This window comes from Crinia signifera, chromosome 1 (assembly GCF_055691185.1).
Source record: "Crinia signifera chromosome 1, ASM5569118v1, whole genome shotgun sequence".
Classification (NCBI taxonomy): Eukaryota; Metazoa; Chordata; class Amphibia; order Anura; family Myobatrachidae; genus Crinia; species Crinia signifera.
The window spans coordinates 354,767,598-354,786,622 of record NC_139217.1 but is presented as its reverse complement, the minus strand read 5'-3'; the positions used below and the strand labels follow the sequence as shown (position 1 = coordinate 354,786,622).

General features: G+C 47.9%; 2 protein-coding genes across 3 annotated transcripts in view; both read left to right on the top strand.

The window, feature by feature from the left end:
* The window catches only part of DDX51 (DEAD-box helicase 51), a 92,676-nt gene that overhangs the window by 39,846 nt on the left and 33,805 nt on the right, over positions 1-19,025 (top strand). The window lies entirely within an intron of this gene.
* The window catches only part of LOC146008861 (glutathione S-transferase theta-1-like), a 184,509-nt gene continuing 176,439 nt past the window's right edge, over positions 10,956-19,025 (top strand). The window contains exons 1-2 of one of the 2 annotated variants that reach the window (XM_083148653.1): positions 10,958-11,116; positions 16,330-16,417. In XM_083148653.1, coding sequence (XP_083004779.1) covers positions 11,002-11,116; positions 16,330-16,417 — 203 coding nt within the window. In that variant the 5' untranslated portion in view covers positions 10,958-11,001. Of the gene's footprint in view, positions 11,117-16,329; positions 16,418-19,025 lie in introns of both variants that reach the window. The other variant, XM_083148635.1, reaches the window with a different exon arrangement.

Here is a 19,025-nt window from a genome sequence, read left to right as displayed (position 1 = left end):
GCACGAGGCAGGGTGGAAGTAAAGTATAGTCAGCGGCTGCGGCGCAGGCATAATTTGAATGAATCAGCACTGCTGCAGCCTGAGGGACTCGGGGCGGGGGACTGCCAGTGGGTGCTCATGGAATTACCGTGGGTGCTCAAGCCCTTGAGCAACCACAGAATCGTCGCCTATGGCTGGCGCTGTGGGGGCGCATGGTCTCTGCAGCTTGCAATGGGTCTTGCTGTCCATATGGAATCTACTGGAAATGTCCCTCTAAAAATGGACACTGACTTGCATGAGACTAATGTATGCTAGAGGTCCTAATGGGTAGCTTATATCGTTGGCAATGAAGAAACCCCTGGCTACGAGCATGTAACCCTTGGTAATTAACTTGAAACCTCTAGCAAAGAGCATGTAACCCCTGACAACTGATAGATTGGAAGAGCATAGAGGGACAAACAGATGGATGGGAGGGGATATAACCTGGTAGATCATGAAGCATTATATGGGGCATAGATAGACAGATGAATGGGAGGGGGCATAGATGAACAGACAAAGCACCATATGGGGGCATAGATGAATATAGGGATAGGGATGAGACAGAACAAAATGTGGGGCATAGTTGGGCAGACAGGCAGACTGTCATTAGGGGACAGATGATCTCACTGTCAGCTGTGCCTAACTATAGAGGATGCAGGGGATGCACCGGTTATGGGGCTGACAGCTTGAGGAGGGGAGGGGGGGGGGGGCAAAGGTAATCCCACTGCACCCCAGGGCAGGCGACAGGGGGGGGGGTCAAGGGGGACAAGTGTGACGGGCCCCAGCAATCTCAAGGGCCCCAGAGCTTCCATGCCTCATCATGGCCACTGGCCTGTCAGTGACCCTCGGGCCAGGCCATCTACTGTGCACCATCTGTGTGTGGCTGTGTCTGACTGACACTGTATGCCACTGCTGTCTACTGTGTGTGCGCCCTGCCGTTCGGTGCTCAGAGCCACCTACTCTGTGTGTGCACATGGCATCGTCTGTTCCGTGCCTGCTTGTAGTGCTCGGCGTTCTTTTGTGAAAGAGACAGGCCAGCAGAAGGCAGCAGCCACAAGTCTGCACCTGAAAGCAGGATCTGGAGCAGCGGAAGTTTGAATGAGGCTTGTATAGAAGACGGTTGTGTAGATTTGGGATTAGGTGGGGGCCCCAGAAATATAATTGTACAATGCCCCAAGATTTCTGTTGCCAGCCCTGCTGCACCCTAATGATTTTATTTTGTCGGACCCGATTGACGGCTGCACATATGATTTATCTTATGTACATATATGAGAAAACAAGTAACACATTTTAGTGCTACCTCCAGTTGCAGCCTTAGTATGAGTAACCTCAAGGTTTTTCCCTTAAACCGTGATAAATAATGGGTACAAAAAGGTGTTTCATGATCACTGAAACACGTTTTCTATCTTATGCGCAGTCTGTCTGACCTCCGACCACGCATCGGATTGGATATCATACACATGCGATTTGGCCGGATTTCACCCCATTTCTTGCCCTGGAATCGGGTGAAATCTGGCCCAAATAGCATAGTGTAATGTGAATTGGTAATATTCTGTGGCCACACCCTTTCCATGAAACCACACCCCTGTACATTTTATTAAGGGGCGTCAAAATCCATTTATAGAAAGAAGCCTCTCCAGCACCGGTTTGGTATTATTGGTCCCATCTCAGAAAAGACATTGTTAGTCAGAAGTCACATAAATTAATAGAAGTCACATAAATTAATGCTTAGGGTAATAGACAGTTATTGTGTGGATCATATTGTCTACAGCAACTTGGTCGACAAGCATTAGGTCAACATGCAGCAAGGTCGACATGGGTCTAGGTCGACATGTCATTAGGAGTACACAAGCATTAGGTCAACATGGGCAAGGTCGACAGTCAAAAGGAAGACATGGGGGTTTTCACTGTTTTTTGACCCAAATGTCGACACTGTCGACATTGACACATTTTACAGTGCACGCCCTAGTGCCTTGATGGCTAACCTTGACACTCCAGATGTATTTAAACTACACATCCCAGCATGCTTTTCTTCAGTTTTGCTATTTGGCCATGCTAAATCTGATGCAGAGCATGCTGGGATGTGTAGCTCAACAACAGCTGGAGTGTCAACGTTAGCCATCAAGGCCCTAGTGGATGGTAGGGCATGAAAAACCGCCTGTCTGCACGTCGGCCCAAAAAACAGTGAAAAACCTCATGTTGACCTTTTGACTGTCGACCTTGCCCATGTCGACCTAATGCTTGTGTTGACCTAATGACCTGTCGATCTAAACCCATGTTGACCTAGACCCATGTCGACCTGGACCCATGTCGACCTTCCTGCATGTAAACCTAGTGGTGTTGACCCAATGCTTGTCGACCTAGTTGCTGTAGACAATATGACCATATCCCGACAGTTATACAAGAGAGTAAGCAAGTAGCTAGCAGGGTACACTAGAACACGATTATATTTTAATTATATAATTGTGTCCTAGTGCACCCTGCTGACTACTTGCTTGCTCACTTGTATAAGTGTCAAAATACATATTTGCTTACCAAAAAATTAGACTCTGTGACCCTGACACAGTGCACATCCATCCTGACGTTGGGGCTCTCTGTGGGCGGTGAGGCAGGGGTGTCTGATGCGGGGTACACACCAGGACGACCCGCTCACGATGCACATCGTGAGCGGGTCGTCAGTGTCTCGTCCGACCCGCTCACGATGACGCGGGGGGGCACGACCCGCTCACGATGTGCACCGTGAGCGGGTCCGATCCGATGGCGACCCGCACCCGGCTGTATGGTCGTCATTGAGATCCTACCTGCAGCAGGTAGGATCTCAATAACGACCGACCGACCCGCGGGACCGCGCATCGGATCGGTATCGGTCCACACCAGGTCAGAAAAGGGCCCAATCAGCACACAATCTACATCCAATTGATCGGAATTGGATCTAGATTGTGCGGATCGGGCCCTAGTCGTCCTGGTGTGTACCCAGCATGAGAGCTCAGAGCACAAACTCTGAAAAGTAAAGTTTTTAGGTTGGTTATTTTAGTTTACACCAGTGCTGAGATTATACAACTTTGATTAATACTATACTGTGTATGTCAAATAAACTTAAAAGTGTACATTGTACAAAACAAGAACATGAATGTAAACTATATCATGATGAACAAATACATCCAGTCACAACTTCTGTCACTGATCCTTGAATAATGACTAGTAATAATTATATATCACCCAGTGGGGAAACAAAGCCTTGTGTACTAAGGAGGGGCACAAATATGCACTATGGCCCTTGTTCTAGTTGACTCAGATCAAGGGAAAACGCAAGATTTTCAGAAGGGGCTTTCCAGAGAGGCAGAGCAAAGCATGGAGATGGACACTTAGGTGACCCAGTATATGCTGGGTCAGTTAAAGTATTATAGACAGGGATGCCTACACTCCTGGTGCAGTATTCAATGCCGGTGCGAGCGGCCGGCGAGGGGGTTAAACTGCGAGGATCACAGAAAACCAGTGATCCTCGCAGTTTTAACCCCCGCGCCGGCCGCTCGCACTATGCAACGTTCCGGGGGAATCCTCGCAGTCACAGAACTGCGAGGATTCCCCTAAACTGCGAGAGCCGCGGCTAGTGCAGCAAACTCGCTGTAATTAGCCTCGGCTCTCGCAGCTTTTGGAGGCACATTCGCAAATTCCCCCTCGCTCAAAAAACGGAGCGAGGGGGAATTTGCGAATGAGGGGGGGTCAGTTGAATACTGACAGGGTGAGCGGTGACTGCGAGCAAAAAGTCTTGCTCGCAGTCACCGCTCGCCCACGGCATTGAATATATGCCCTGGAATGGCCGGGAGGGTCCCGGAAATAGGGTCACCCTCCCGGCCCCCCCAGAAAGAGGGGCAACCCTCCCGCAAAACTGCCTGGCTCCCGCGACCCCCCCCTCGACGGGGGGGTCCGCGGGTCAAATGACGCAAATAGCGCTGTTTTAGCCCCGCCCACCGCCATGAAAAATGGAATTTCACGTTGGGGGTGTGGCTAAAATGGTGCTATCGCTCTGGTCACGCCCCCAAAAAATGGGCTCCTGTGTGGCTCCTCCCCACCCCTTTTCACTCCCGACATCCCTCCCCCTCCCCTGAAAGGGCAGCCAGAAAGTCGGTAAGTATGATTATAGATAGACCAAATGTATATAAATAATGATAATAATAATAATAATAATAAGCAAAGTGAAGTTTATTTCTTCCTCACGGTCTACGCCGTGTCGGGTATTAACCCTTCGTCAGGACCAGAAGATAAAACAAAGTGACACCCATCATTTGGAGGTTGTATTGGTGGAGACAGTGTCACAGGGGAAGGCACCCGGGCACAGTGTACAGTCAGTAGCGGGGAGTGCCGGACACACAAATATACATACAGGGGCGTCAACAGCAGTGTAGACCCCAGCTTTTGGAATATACCCTCAGAAAAACTCTTAAGTCAGACATAAACAGAAATATCTGACTGGGAAGAGCAATTATCAGGCTTGGATGGGGACCACTGCTTTGAAGTCAGATATCTCCGGTTCCCAAGGGACGATTTTTAAAATTATTGTACCCATGGAAAAAAAGGGATTTTTGTAAGAACTTACCGTTCAAATCCCTTTCTCTGATATAGTCCTGGTGACACAGCTTCACATTGGGTTGTAGGATGGTCCGCAGGAGCCAGGCACCTATCCTAAAGCTTTAGAGAGGTAGGCTCCTCCCACTGCATCCCATAATCCTCAGTTCAACTTTCAAAGCCACTGGAATAGCCACCTGAACATTTTATATGCACAATTTTAATTTTACCATCATAACATGACACATCATGACAACTGGCAATACTTACTGAGCGGTAAGTTCTTCTTACAAAAATCCCTTTTTCTCTTTCAATGGTCCTGGTGACACAGCTTCACATTGGGATGTTCAAGAGCCGGGCCTTTGGGAGGGTACGCTCAGGTCTGCAGCTCTCATCACTGCTCGCCCGAATGATGCGTCCTCCGACGTGAACTCATGGAACCTGTACAATTTGGCAAAAGTGTGAACAGATGACCAAGTGGCAGCCCTGCATACTTGCTCAGCCGTAGCCCCATGGCGCACCGTCCAAGAGGTAGCAACAGACCTGGTGGTATGTGCGTTTATTCTGGCCGGTACAGGCCTACCAACCTTAGTATATGCAGAGGCAATAACTGATATCAACCACCTAGCAATGGTCTGTTTTGAAGCGGGCCAGCCTATCTTGTGTACATCATACAAGACCAGTAAAGTATCCGTCTTCCGAAAAACTTTAACTCTGTCCACATAAATGCGCAAGGCGCGCACCACATCCAAATTCCTCAATTTGTCCCTTTTCTTAGAACCGTCTGGGGGTTGAAACACAGGAAGAACAATATCCTGATTTAAATGGAAAGCAGAAACCACTTTCGGCAAAAACTTGGGAACTGTTCTCAGAACAGCCCTATCATCATGAAAGATTAAGAAGGGAGGCTTACAAGACAACACTCCCAACTCCGAAACCCTCTTTGCAGAGGAAACAGCCAACAAAAATACTAACTTCCAAGTAAGAAACTTGAGGTCAGCCGACCTCAACGGTTCAAAAGGAGGCTTGTGAAGAATCTCCAACACCAGAGACATATCTCATGGTGCCACCGGTTGTTTGTATGGTGGGTTTAATCTAGTAACTCCCTGAAGGAAGGTTTGCACCTCCGGAATCACAGCCACTCTTCTCTGAAAGAAAATCGACAGAGCCGATATCTGTACTTTAAGAGACTGGAGCCCTGAAGAAAATCCATCCTGAAGGAATTCAAGCAACTTGGATAGCCGAAACCTAGATGTATGAGATGTATGAATAAGGGCCTATGAGCCAGACATGCCTACCCTCCCGCATTCAGCAGGAGGCTCCCGACTTTACACCAGCCTCCCACTGCCCCGCAAACCTACTGGCACCTCCCGGTTTTTGGGGTCACTCCTTAGAATCCGGGCAGCGCATACATGCGGGGGGCGGGGCCTGCCGGCTTACATCACAGCCGGCCACCGCAGGGTTCTGGGTAGCGTGGCCGAGCTGCAGTCACAGTCAGGAAGTGTGAGGAGGAGGAGCAAGGAGCAGGGAAGTCAGCAGCAGCAGCCAGGGCTTCTGAGGCTGGGCCCGCCCACCACACTCCGTGCAATGCGTGCATCAGCCCTGCTGCTATCCCTGCTCCTGTCACTGGCTGCCCTATGCTGCATCCCAATCACCACACTGCAAGGTCCCTGCACTCCCCTGGAAGGAGAAAAACAGCCAGGTGAGTGCTGTGTGTGCTGGTAAGTGAGTGTGGGCTGTAATATGGGGGGAATAACGATGTGCACAGTGTGGTATATGTATGGGGGGGATGGGGGTGTGCTGTTTATAATGTACAGTAGTATGGGGTCTGCTTTTTATAATATAACTAGGTGATTCATTGTGCCCTACGGGCGCTTTTCACACCGGCGTAAGGGGCTCCGCCCCCTTAACTTGTGAATGTTTTTATTGTGTGGTGTGGAAATAGTGCTGGTGCGGGAGGGGCGGGTGTGATGTGGTGTTTTTTCAGGCGGAGTTGTGGGTGCTGCGGGTGGTGGAGTGGGGTGTGGGGTGTTGTGGTGGGTGGGTGTGTCAGTGGTGTGGGGGGTGAGGGTTGGGTGTGAGGATGCCGTGAGTGGCGGTGATTGATTGGGTAGGGTGTGGGTAGGGGAGTTGCAGGTGCCGGGGTGCCCCGTGCGGGTGGGTGAGGGGAAGCTGTGGGAGTGCTGGGCGGCAAGCTCTTTAAGTTGCAGCGGCGCAGCATATTAGCTAGGGGCAATTGCAGGATTTATAACGGGTGTTTTCTAGGTAGAAGAAATAATAAAAATGATATGCCTTTGTCGGCACAGCACTCTCCGGCGTAAACCAGCAACCCCGGTGCCCATGTGAAGTGAAGATAGATAAATGGAGTATAATAAATATTTGCAGTCTGAGGACATTTTAAAACTGGGTTTATTTTGAAAGGGTAAAAATCTAGAAGGTATTTTTGCATTGTTATGGTTTGAAAATGATTTGAAAAAAGAGTAAAACGATTTATTAAACTCCATTGAGAGAGATGTAGGCTGCGGGGGTGGGGATACATAGATAGGCTGGGGGGTGTATAGGTAGCCGGAGGGGGTGTCGGGTGTATACTTAGGCTGCGGGGGTTGGGGGGTGTATAGTTAGGCTGTGGGGGTGGGGTGTGTGAAGGTAGGCTGCAGGTGGGGGGAGGTGAAGGTAGGCTGCAGGGATGGGTGTGCATAGTTAGGCTGAGAGGGTTGGGGGGTGTACAGTTGGGGTGGGGGGTGTATAGTTAGGCTGCTGGGGATGTATAGTTGGGCTGCGGCGTGGGGTGTTTAGTGGGGCTGCGGGTGTGAGGGGTGTATAGTTGGGCTTCGGGGGAGGGGGTGTGAATATGTAGGTGGTGGTGGGGGGTATAAAGCATAGGGTTTGTGGGGGGGTGTATAGTTAGGCTGTGCAGGTGGTGGGTGTGAAGTAAGTTAGGCTGTGTGTATAGGTAGCCTGAGGGGGTGGGGGTTGTATGGTTAGGCTGCAGGGGTGGGTCTTCAAACTGTGGCCCTCCAGATGTTTTGAAACTACATGTTCCAACATGCATTGCCACATTTTTTCCTATAAGAGCATGCCAAAACTGTCAGCGCATGCTGGGACATGTAGTTTCACAACATCTGAAGGGCCACAGTTTGAAGACCCATGCTGTAGGGTGTATATTTAGGCTGGGATAGTGGGGAGTATACAGCTTAAGGTTTGGGGTGGGGGGTGTATAGTTAGGCTGTGCAGGTGGCAGGTGTAAAGTAAGTTAGGCTTACTGTATAGATACACAAGAAAAGGGGGATGGTTGGATGCGCTAGTAAATACTTATAACAATAATTATGTATGAAAAGGAAAACCTGGTTAGGTGTGAGAAAGGGGAATATACAATTTATTATACAACACAATAAAAAACAGTGTAATACACAATATTAAATTTTTAAATTCATTTAGGACAGAAGGTTAATAGTCACCCATTTTGATGTCCTTGTGCCAGTCCTTGAGAGGAAAACCCCAGAGGGTAACTCTTGTATATTTGTCCAGGGAACACGAGATTTGTAATCCAATTGGTAAGTACTCTTAGCAAGAGTGGGGATATTCTGGTGATTCCACAACGAAGTGCCGGGCCTTTAGGAGGTGGCGTACCTCCAAGAAATTGTGTGTGCCACGGATGGTGGTAGTGTGAAGAGTGGGGATATTCTGGTGCTTTCCACAACGAAGTGCCGGGCCTTAAGGAGGTGGCGTACCTCCAAGAGATTGTGTGTGCCACGGATGGTGGTAGTGTGAAGAGTGGGGATATTCTGGTGCTTTCCACAACGAAGTGCCGGGCCTTAAGGAGGTGGCGTACCTCCAAGAGATTCTGTGTGCCCCGGATGGTGGTAGTATGACCAGTCCACTTTGTTCTCCCAATACGATTTAGTAATGAACCACTTACGAGTGGGGTTCCTTGGATTTATCAGGTGTATAGATGGAATAAACACTGGCAAGGGTGTTGCTGGCAGGGGTGAGATTAACCATGGGTCCTTTTAGGGTAATCACCAATGCGTTTCGCTGGCTGCTGTAGCCAGCGAAACGCGTTGGTGATTACCCTAAAAGGACCCATGGTTAATCTCACCCCTGCCAGCAACACCCTTGCCAGTGTTTATTCCATCTATACACCTGATAAATCCAAGGAACCCCACTCGTAAGTGGTTCATTACTAAATCGTATTTGGAGAACAAAGTGGACTGGTCATACTACCACCATCCGGGGCACACAGAATCTCTTGGAGGTACGCCACCTCCTAAAGGCCCGGCACTTCGTTGTGGAATCACCAGAATATCTCCACTCTTGCTAAGAGTACTTACCAATTGGATTACAAATCTCGTGTTCCCTGGACAAATATACAAGAGTTACCCTCTGGGGTTTTCCTCTCAAGGACTGGCACAAGGACATCAAAATGGGTGACTATTAACCTTCTGTCCTAAATGAATTTAAAAATGTAATATTGTGTATTACACTGTTTTTTATTGTGTTGTATAATAAATTGTATATTCCCCTTTCTCACACCTGACCAGGTTTTCCTTTTCATATATAATTATTGTTATAAGTATTTACTAGCGCATCCAACCATCCCCCTTTTCTTGTGTACACTGTATTGGAGGTGACTCCTCCTTTTTACTGGATTGCTGCTTCTGGCCAAGCACACCCATACCAAGCGCCTTTTCAATATAGTTTATCTATATTCACTTTTTTTGGTTTACTGTATAGATAGCCTGAGGGGATTGGGGGGGGGGGGGGTTTGTGGGGTGTATAGTTAGACTGCTGGGGTGTGAAGGTAGGCTGTGGGGGTGGGGAGTTTATACTTAGGCTGCAGGGGTGTTGTGTATAGTTAGGCTGAGGGGGTTGTGGGGTGTATAGTTAGGCTGCTGGGGGGTGTAAATTTAGGCTGTGGGGGTGGGGGTGTACAGTTGGGGAGCGGGGGTGCAAGGGGGGTGTATGGTTAGGTTGTGGGGGGTGTATAGTTAGGCTAAAGGGGTGGTGGGTGTATAGTTAGGCTATAGGGTGTAGAGCTAGGCTGTGGTGGTGGGGATATACAGCATAGGGCATAGGCATCCACCTGCGCAGTGCGTGGGAACAGGCGGCAGCGGCAGGCGGGCTGGGGAGACTGTCCAAAGTCCCAGACCCAGACACTCTCCCATTAGAATCTGTACGATCTGTGGTGACACTGCTGACAGCTGCCTGGCCATCGCTACAGAGCTTTGATGGACAGCCAAGCACAGTGCTGTAAGCAAGAAGCGCTGCGGATCTGACAGATTTGAACGGGAGAGAGTCTGAGACTTTTGAGTGTCCCCAGGCCGCCTGCACTGCCGCCTGTTCCCCCGCACATGCACAGCGTCGGGGGACGCCGCTCCTCTGTCTCACATATCAGCGCCTCTCTATAATTTTGGGGGTGGGCAGCCCCTTGCCTCCACCCCATTCCAACACCCCTGCCTGGGGAGCAGAGCAGGGAGCGGGCCTCTCCCTAACCGTTGCTGGGTCCCCGGCTTCCGCCTCCGCCGTCGGTCTGCTGCACCCACCGGCACAGGTGTCACGGGAGAAAAATCATTCGATGTTTGCTCACCATCGAAAAAAAGTTCCACCCTTTGCAGATAAACTGACTTTTATACTGGCATACTGGCCGGAGGGGGAGCTGATGTCAGCCGCCTGTTCCAAGTAGGCATTGCCACGCCTGTGTTCGCAGGGATACACCCAGTGTTTCTATTGGCGCACCCATAAAATGCTGGGCATTCCCCTGCTTCTGCCCCATGCCCTCTTATACTAGAGCGAACACCTCGGCGATTGTGAAAGTCGACCAAGGCGTTTGCACATGCGCATATTTGCGCATGCGCAGACCCCCACCTCAATGGCACGACAAATTTGACTAGCACCTGGAATCTCCCTGAAACTAGTTTTCAAAAGTAGGCAAGTATGCTATGAGCAAATAATGGAGCACAGAGTTCATGTTGTAGTATCATGTGGGATCCCTTGAAGTTGAATGTTAGGTCATTTCTCTGTGCCAGTCATAAGTGGAGAGGGTTGGTCAGTGTGGGGGTTATTCTGGTTAACTTCTGGCAAATTCCTTCTTAGATGGACAAAACCATGTGCACTGCAGGTGGGGTAGATGTAAAATGTGCAGAGAGAATTAGATTTGGGTGAGTTATTTTGTTTCTGTGCAGGGAAAATACTGACTGCTTTATTTTTAAACTGCAATATAGATCTCACTTTGAAGTAAAACCCCACCCAAATCTAACTTTCTCTGCAAAAATTACATCTGCCCCCCCTCCATGCAGTGCAAATGGTTTTGTCCATCTAAGAAGGAATTTGCCAGGAGTGAACCAGAATAATCCCCTATTTCTATAAGTTTCAGTTGTGTTGCTGGCTGCTAGAATCCGGTCCTCACTGAGCAGCACTATGGCAGAGCTGACACTGTACCTGGACCTGCTGTCCCAGCCCTGCCGCTCCGTCTACATCTTCGCCAAGGCTAACGCCATCCCGTTCATCCACAGCGATTTACGGCTATTCAAAGGTCAGTTGCGTCAGATCAGGGTGAATGAACTCTGTGACTGTAGTACAAGTTTGTGCATTCAACTAATAGGGTTTGCTGCGACTTTTAGTTCCAACCAGCCACAGACTAGGAGATTGGTGCATTCGTTATGATATAATAGTGTTCCCAGGAATATTTTGCTCTATTTGCTAATGTAACCAGTAGCAGTGCAGGAGACCATGTTTAGGACCTTTATGTGCATATGCCACAGACACCCTCCGCCAGGCACACATTCCACTGCTACTGGGATTCCCTCCTCTATGGGTGTCCTCTTACTGACACCCATGTTAAAACACATTATTATTATTATTATTATTATTATTATTATTATTATTATACTATTCCAAAGGTGCCCACATATGGGCCCTTATTCTGGTTCACTCGCAAATTCCTTCTCAAATGGACAAAACCATGTGCACTGCAATTAGGGAAGATGTAACTTGTGCAGAGAGAGTTAGATTTGGGGGGGGGGGGGGGGTTACTTCAAACGGATGCCTATATTGCAGTGTAAAAATAAAGCAGTCAGTATTTTCCCTGCACAGAAACAAAATAACTCCCCCAAATGTAACTCTCTCTGCACATGTTACATCAGGTGCCGGATGCGTTCCTGACAGTCGGGATCCCGACAGTCATTTACCCGACGTCGGAATCCCGACTGTCAAAACGGCGACAGCCGGGTGCCTGATGGCCACCCGCTATTTTCCCTCGTCGTCCACGACCCCCATAGAGGAAGAATAGAATAGGTGGCTCACGTAGTGAGCCACCGTGCCCGCAGCGTGGCGAGCCCGCAAAGGGCTTTTTTGCGCTCACAATGCTGTCTGAGTCCGGCCGGTCGGGATCCCGACGTCGGGATAATGACTGTTGGGATATCAACTGTCGATACCACACCCACTACATCTGCCCCACCTGCAGTGCACATGGTTTTGTCCATTTGAGAAGGAATTTCCCTTTGCGAATGAACCAGAATAAGGGCCATGGTGTGTTTTGCCTGTGCGATGTGTGCTCCCACGCACAACATCACATCGCATCTAGTTCAAAACGCATATTGCATGCGCTTTTAACTAGATTTGATGCGATCTTGTCCAAAACGCGCAGGTCACATTGATCCGTGTGTGGACACCTTCAAACAATCATAAATGCAGAGGCAAGTCCAGGAGCAGAGCATTTTCTACAACTGATGACCTGTCACCTTACATACGTTCTGCAGTTCTCTCGGATTTACCTGTGGCAGGGACTGAGCATATTCACAATGGTCCAACATACAAAAAATGGAATAAGACTTAGCCAGCGCTTGGAGTTTTGCTCAGTACCAGGGTTCCTCCCATACAGCATGTGAAACAAGGGAAAAGAAATGGTACATACAATAGTGAAGTACGTTTAAAACAATACAGCACACTTTAATGATAAAAACACATCATTTTTAAAAACACAGGCAGTGCTAAAAAATGACATTAAAAATGCAAACTATCTCAGATAAATAGCTTTAATGAGTCCTTAAATGAATGGAGGTAGTAATTACCGGATCCTATGGAACTGACAACAAAGCAGTTCCACAATCGCATGAGATCTCACACATCAGGGTAAACGCTGCTGGGCACTTCTGAGTGGGTCTCCTCCGGTCCTCCGAATCCTTAGGTGGCTTCTGTGCAGGTCACCAACGCGTTTCTTCCTTTACAGGACTTTTTCAAGGTGTCCTGATCCTTGCACACAAGCTGTTTAAATACCGTCCTGATTCCCGCGCCTCAGCCGGACTTCTAATCAGAACGTCAAAACTACAAGTCCCACAATCCTCTACTGAGGCGCGGGCTTCCTGTAGACCCGTTCCAACGGGCGTCCAGGGTATCCAAGGCAACACCAGCCTCTGACGCAGCAGAGCGCTGGTTGCCGCGGCGTCATATCCGGTTTTCGCGTCACCTAGCAAATGATTTAATGCAGGATCCCCAGCATGTTGTTTGTGCCGGGAGTATTTAGTCGATACGTCACTTCCGGCTCGTATCATTCTGGGAGCAGATCTTTCTATCTCTCCTACGTCATCCCGCATTTCTTCCTGGTTTGTTACTTTGTATACCCAGGTTGCTAGGCGACCAGTCTCCGGATTTCACAGTCACAATATCGGTATATCTGTATCGCAAAAATAACGATCAAATACACAAAATTAGTTTAAACGGAAAGAGAATGTATAACATGGTGATGGAGAACAAAACTTATAGAAACCATTTAATTTCAAAATCGGAGTTGAGTCCGTTAGGGATAAGGGTGTTCAATTCATATATAGTTTGCATTTCTGCTTTTGCTAATTGCTTAGCCAGACCCCGCTGTCTCCAACTCTCTTTTATCTGCCTAAGACCACAGAATCTCACAATTCCTGAGGTACAGCTGCCATGTTTAACTCTAAAATGCTCTGACAGCGCATGCGTGGTCATCCCTTTTCTTATATTCCTCAGATGTTCACTGATCCTAGTTTTAAGTGGTCTCGAGGTACGTCCCACATACCATAAATCACATTTACACCCCACAGCATAAATGACATTGCTGCTATTACAGGTGACGAAGTCTCTAATTTTAAATATTAAATATATATCCTCTAAAATCAATGAGGTCACAATTAATGAAAAAAATTTTAAAATTAGAGACTTCGTCACCTGTAATAGCAGCAATGTCATTTATGCTGTGGGGTGTAAATGTGATTTATGGTATGTGGGACGTACCTCGAGACCACTTAAAACTAGGATCAGTGAACATCTGAGGAATATAAGAAAAGGGATGACCACGCATGCGCTGTCAGAGCATTTTAGAGTTAAACATGGCAGCTGTACCTCAGGAATTGTGAGATTCTGTGGTCTTAGGCAGATAAAAGAGAGTTGGAGACAGCGGGGTCTGGCTAAGCAATTAGCAAAAGCAGAAATGCAAACTATATATGAATTGAACACCCTTATCCCTAACGGACTCAACTCCGATTTTGAAATTAAATGGTTTCTATAAGTTTTGTTCTCCATCACCATGTTATACATTCTCTTTCCGTTTAAACTAATTTTGTGTATTTGATCGTTATTTTTGCGATACAGATATACCGATATTGTGACTGTGAAATCCGGAGACTGGTCGCCTAGCAACCTGGGTATACAAAGTAACAAACCAGGAAGAAATGCGGGATGACGTAGGAGAGATAGAAAGATCTGCTCCCAGAATGATACGAGCCGGAAGTGACGTATCGACTAAATACTCCCGGCACAAACAACATGCTGGGGATCCTGCATTAAATCATTTGCTAGGTGACGCGAAAACCGGATATGACGCCGCGGCAACCAGCGCTCTGCTGCGTCAGAGGCTGGTGTTGCCTTGGATACCCTGGACGCCCGTTGGAACGGGTCTACAGGAAGCCCGCGCCTCAGTAGAGGATTGTGGGACTTGTAGTTTTGACGTTCTGATTAGAAGTCCGGCTGAGGCGCGGGAATCAGGACGGTATTTAAACAGCTTGTGTGCAAGGATCAGGACACCTTGAAAAAGTCCTGTAAAGGAAGAAACGCGTTGGTGACCTGCACAGAAGCCACCTAAGGATTCGGAGGACCGGAGGAGACCCACTCAGAAGTGCCCAGCAGCGTTTACCCTGATGTGTGAGATCTCATGCGATTGTGGAACTGCTTTGTTGTCAGTTCCATAGGATCCGGTAATTACTACCTCCATTCATTTAAGGACTCATTAAAGCTATTTATCTGAGATAGTTTGCATTTTTAATGTCATTTTTTAGCACTGCCTGTGTTTTTAAAAATGATGTGTTTTTATCATTAAAGTGTGCTGTATTGTTTTAAACGTACTTCACTATTGTATGTACCATTTCTTTTCCCTTGTTTCACATGCTGTATGGGAGGAACCCTGGTACTGAGCAAAACTCCAAGCGCTGGCTAAGTCTTATTCCATTTTTTGTATGTTGGTGTATGGTGAAGGGTTTTTGAGGAACCTGTTAGGAATAATAGACTGTCCTGCAGCTGGGTGCGCATTTCAATTCGTTCACTTATCTGTGTCTCTATATTCACAATGGTCATCTATTCTATGTTGATAGAGTATCAGGGTAACCTGAGTAAGGGCTACATTCATGGTAAGTGGATACTGGTGAAACCTGTGCGTGAGAATGATTCTGTAAGTACATGTACAGGGATTTGTTTATTCCCAGAACACCTGCCGCACTCATTTGTGCTGTAGCCTTTGTGATGCTGTAAATACTTTCTTTGTATAGACCAGGGATGGGGAACCCTTGGTCCTCCAGCTGTTGTTGAACTACACATCCCGGCATGCCCTGCAACATAGCCATATAGCAAAACTGTAGCAGGGCATGCTGGGATGTGTAGCTCAACAACAGCTGGAGGACCAAAGGTTCCCCAAACCTGGTATAGACGCACTAAAGTCTGTTGTTATACTGACATTGGGTATAAGGTTGTTAAGGCGACATATATTAGGTTGACATGCATTGTGTTGACCACTGAAGGTCGACATGGCTTAGGTTGTCACATGAAATAGGTCAACGTGCCAAAGGTCGACAGGGTTGGAAGGTCAACACAAGCATTAGGTTGACATCCAAAATGTCGACATGAATTTTCACACACAATTTGAGCTTTCTACAACCACCCGGATGGTAGGTAAGTATGGTACTGTACACAGACCCAAATGTCTGCTCATACCATATACAGAACAAAATCATGGTTTACTCTGGAAAACCTTTTTTTTTCTTCAGACAAATAGTTTTTAATATTTTTACAAAAATAGATGGTTCCCACATTTTTGGAGTGATACACAAATCCCGGACAGGGCCATGGTAGGAATTTAACCCATGACCTCAGTTCTGTGAGGCAGTACTGCAGGCATACATATAGGTGACAGGTGGGCGGGATATGCCGGCATCCTGATGGACACACACTATTTGGTTGAAGGCAGTCGGGATTCTGGCATTGGCATCCTCCTTGTTGCCAGCATTCCGGCACCACTCTTCTGCCCATTCGCCGCATTACATACTGCCAATCATCAATTACGACATCCATACTACTAGGTAGTGTGTTTAACAAAGAGTAATCCATTCCTTCCTTGTTCCTATTACTTTCCACTGAGGAGAAATTGATAATAGCTGGACACCAGTTTTTGGACAGTTTTTCTACTGCTGTTGGTAAATTTCAAATATGTTCTCTTTTGTGTTCTGTCTGCAGGGGACCATATGAGTGGTGATTTCTTGAAGGTGAATCCATTTCATAAGGTGCCAGCTCTCAAGGACGGAGACTTTACATTGTCTGAAAGGTAAAAAAAAAAAACACAGGCTACACCAGTGTCAAACTCATGGCTCCATGGCATTTCGCCTCCAAAAACAGTAAAAAAAACATGTTGACCTTTTGACTGTTGACCTAGACCCATGTCAACTTAGACCTATGTTGACCTTTCAGCATGTCGACCTAATGCTTGTCGACCATCATGCTGTAGACCAAATGACCGTATCCCCTATTAAGGCAAGGGCTGATTCAGAGATAATATGCTTATAAGCTTCTAATTTTTGCAATGCTGGGCATCACCGCCCCAAAAGGCTGCAGGATATATATCAGAGAGAGAGAGCTGCACATGCACAGTACAGATATCACACATGAGCAGGTCGCCTGAAATTGGAGTTGTATGTAATCCATCTCATTTGTGTACATGTCTGAATTTTGCCCACAGACCGCAAGGTAAGCAGGCCCATCAATTGACGTGACTTGCTTAACCCAAAGGTTCCCAAACTTTTTAGAATCACGGCAGAGCATCAGAAGTCTTTTCACAGCCCCTCTTGACTAAAAGTAAATTAAGCAAATTGTGTTTATATGCAGGGCCGTCTTAACAGCAGTGTGGGCCCCTGGGCAAAGCAATGCACTGGGGCCCTTACCCATTCTTCCCTCCTAGTGGTGGGAAGTGCTATCAGCAGCAGCTTTGATGTGGCAGGGGGTGCTCTAGCTTCCATTCAACATGTAGGACCTGGAGCAGTAACTTCTGCTAATTACTCCTTTACTGCACAGGTGGTGGGAGGGTGAACACTAACGTGTAGAAGGGGCACTGAACTGAATAAAGGGTCCCTTGTAAATGACTTCCAGGGAGGTAGGAGATGTTTTGTACGCAGGGGAGGGTTGGATAATGGAGTGGGCTTAATATTCGTTATTTTCCGGTGGATGGGCAGCTTGTTTGACTGCAGATATCGCCATTATCTGGAAATAGATTTCTTAGCCTTCAATAGTATAAAAACCTAGAGTCACAACTTTCAGGAGGTGCTGGGGACTTGGGGATCAGAGATCAGGAGCCAGACGTTTGGAGTTGGAGCAGGGACCGGCTGCTGGAAGGCTGATATCTCTGGTTCCGGGCATGATAGAGACAAGCCGCTAGTGTCGCCAGAATGGGGAGAGTCCCAGATTTTGGAATATACTCTCAGAAAAACTCTAAGTTAGAGAGAACCTGAGAAATATGACTGGGAATTGCAATTAACAGGTCAGATGTGGACTGCTGCTTTGAGGTTGGATTATCTCCAGTTCCCCATGGCCAATTTTCAAAATTCTGGAAAAAGGGGATCCTCAGCTATCAGCAGAGGACCCTTATACACCTGGGGCCCCTGGGCAAGTGCCCATTAAGCCCATATGAAAAGATGGCCCTGTTTATATGTCATCCTTAGGGTCCGTTATGCAGTGGTGTAGCTAGGTGCCACGGTGCCTGGAGCAAGGGCATGTTTCATGCCCCCCCTCCGATTTGTAGTAGGCGGGGCTCTTGCAGCCTAACATTATACTACACCGTAATGCCTATTGCACATTTTAGCGAACTTTGTAATGCCCATTACACGTAATGCCACATGCCGTAATGCCAATTACACATAAGGCCACACATGATGCCCATTACATACTATATAACAAACCGCAATACCCATTACATACTATATAACAAACTGTAATGTCCATTACACATCTGACACATACAGTAAGTGCCTCTTACCTTCATGCTCATTGCTAGGAACTTCATGCTCGTTGCCAAAGGGGGCTTCATGCTCGTTGCCAAGGGGGGCTTCAATAGCTCGTTGCCAAGGGGGGCTTCAATAGCTCGTTGCCAAGGGGGGCTTCAATAGCTCGTTGCCATGGGGGGCTTCAATAGCTCATTGCCATGGGGGGCTTCAATAGCTCGTTGCCATGGGGGGCTTCAATAGCTCGTTGCCATGGGGGGCTTCAATAGCTCATTGCCATGGGGGGCTGAAATAGCTCGTTGCCATGGGGGGCTGAAATAGCTTGTTGCCAAGGGGGGTTGAAATAGCTCGTTGCCAAGGGGGACAAATAATGCTTGTTGCCAAGAGGGACAAATATTGCTCGTTGCCAAGGGGGACCCGCTCCCCGCCCATTCCCTGCTCTGCCGGCTGAGCTGCCCCTGTCCACAGCTATTTTCAATTAAGTCTCCCGCTGGACCGCTAGCCAATAGGTGCTTGCGGTCCAGCAGCCATCAATGCTACTCATGATCGGCTGCTGGACCGCAAGTGCCTATTGGCTAGCGGTCCAGTGGGAAACTTAGTAGTGGTGGACAGGGCAGCTGAGGGCAGGGCAGGGAGCAAGCGGGGGAGCGGGCTGCACGGCTCTGGCGCCCTTTGATGTCTCGGCGCCTGGAGCTCATGCTCCGCCCTCCCTACGCCCCTGCAGTTATGTGGTAAGGGACAGAATTTGCTTCTCTTTGTCCAAATATTTTGTGATTGGAAGCCACAAGCATTGGTTTTGCCTATTACACCATGAATAATTTGATTTAGTTCTGAGCCACGAATCCAAGGCAGCGTGCCACAGCACAGTTTGGGAACCACTGGCCCTAACTTCTAATGGAGATCCATGGTAACTGTGCCATGCACAGTAAATAACATTTAAAA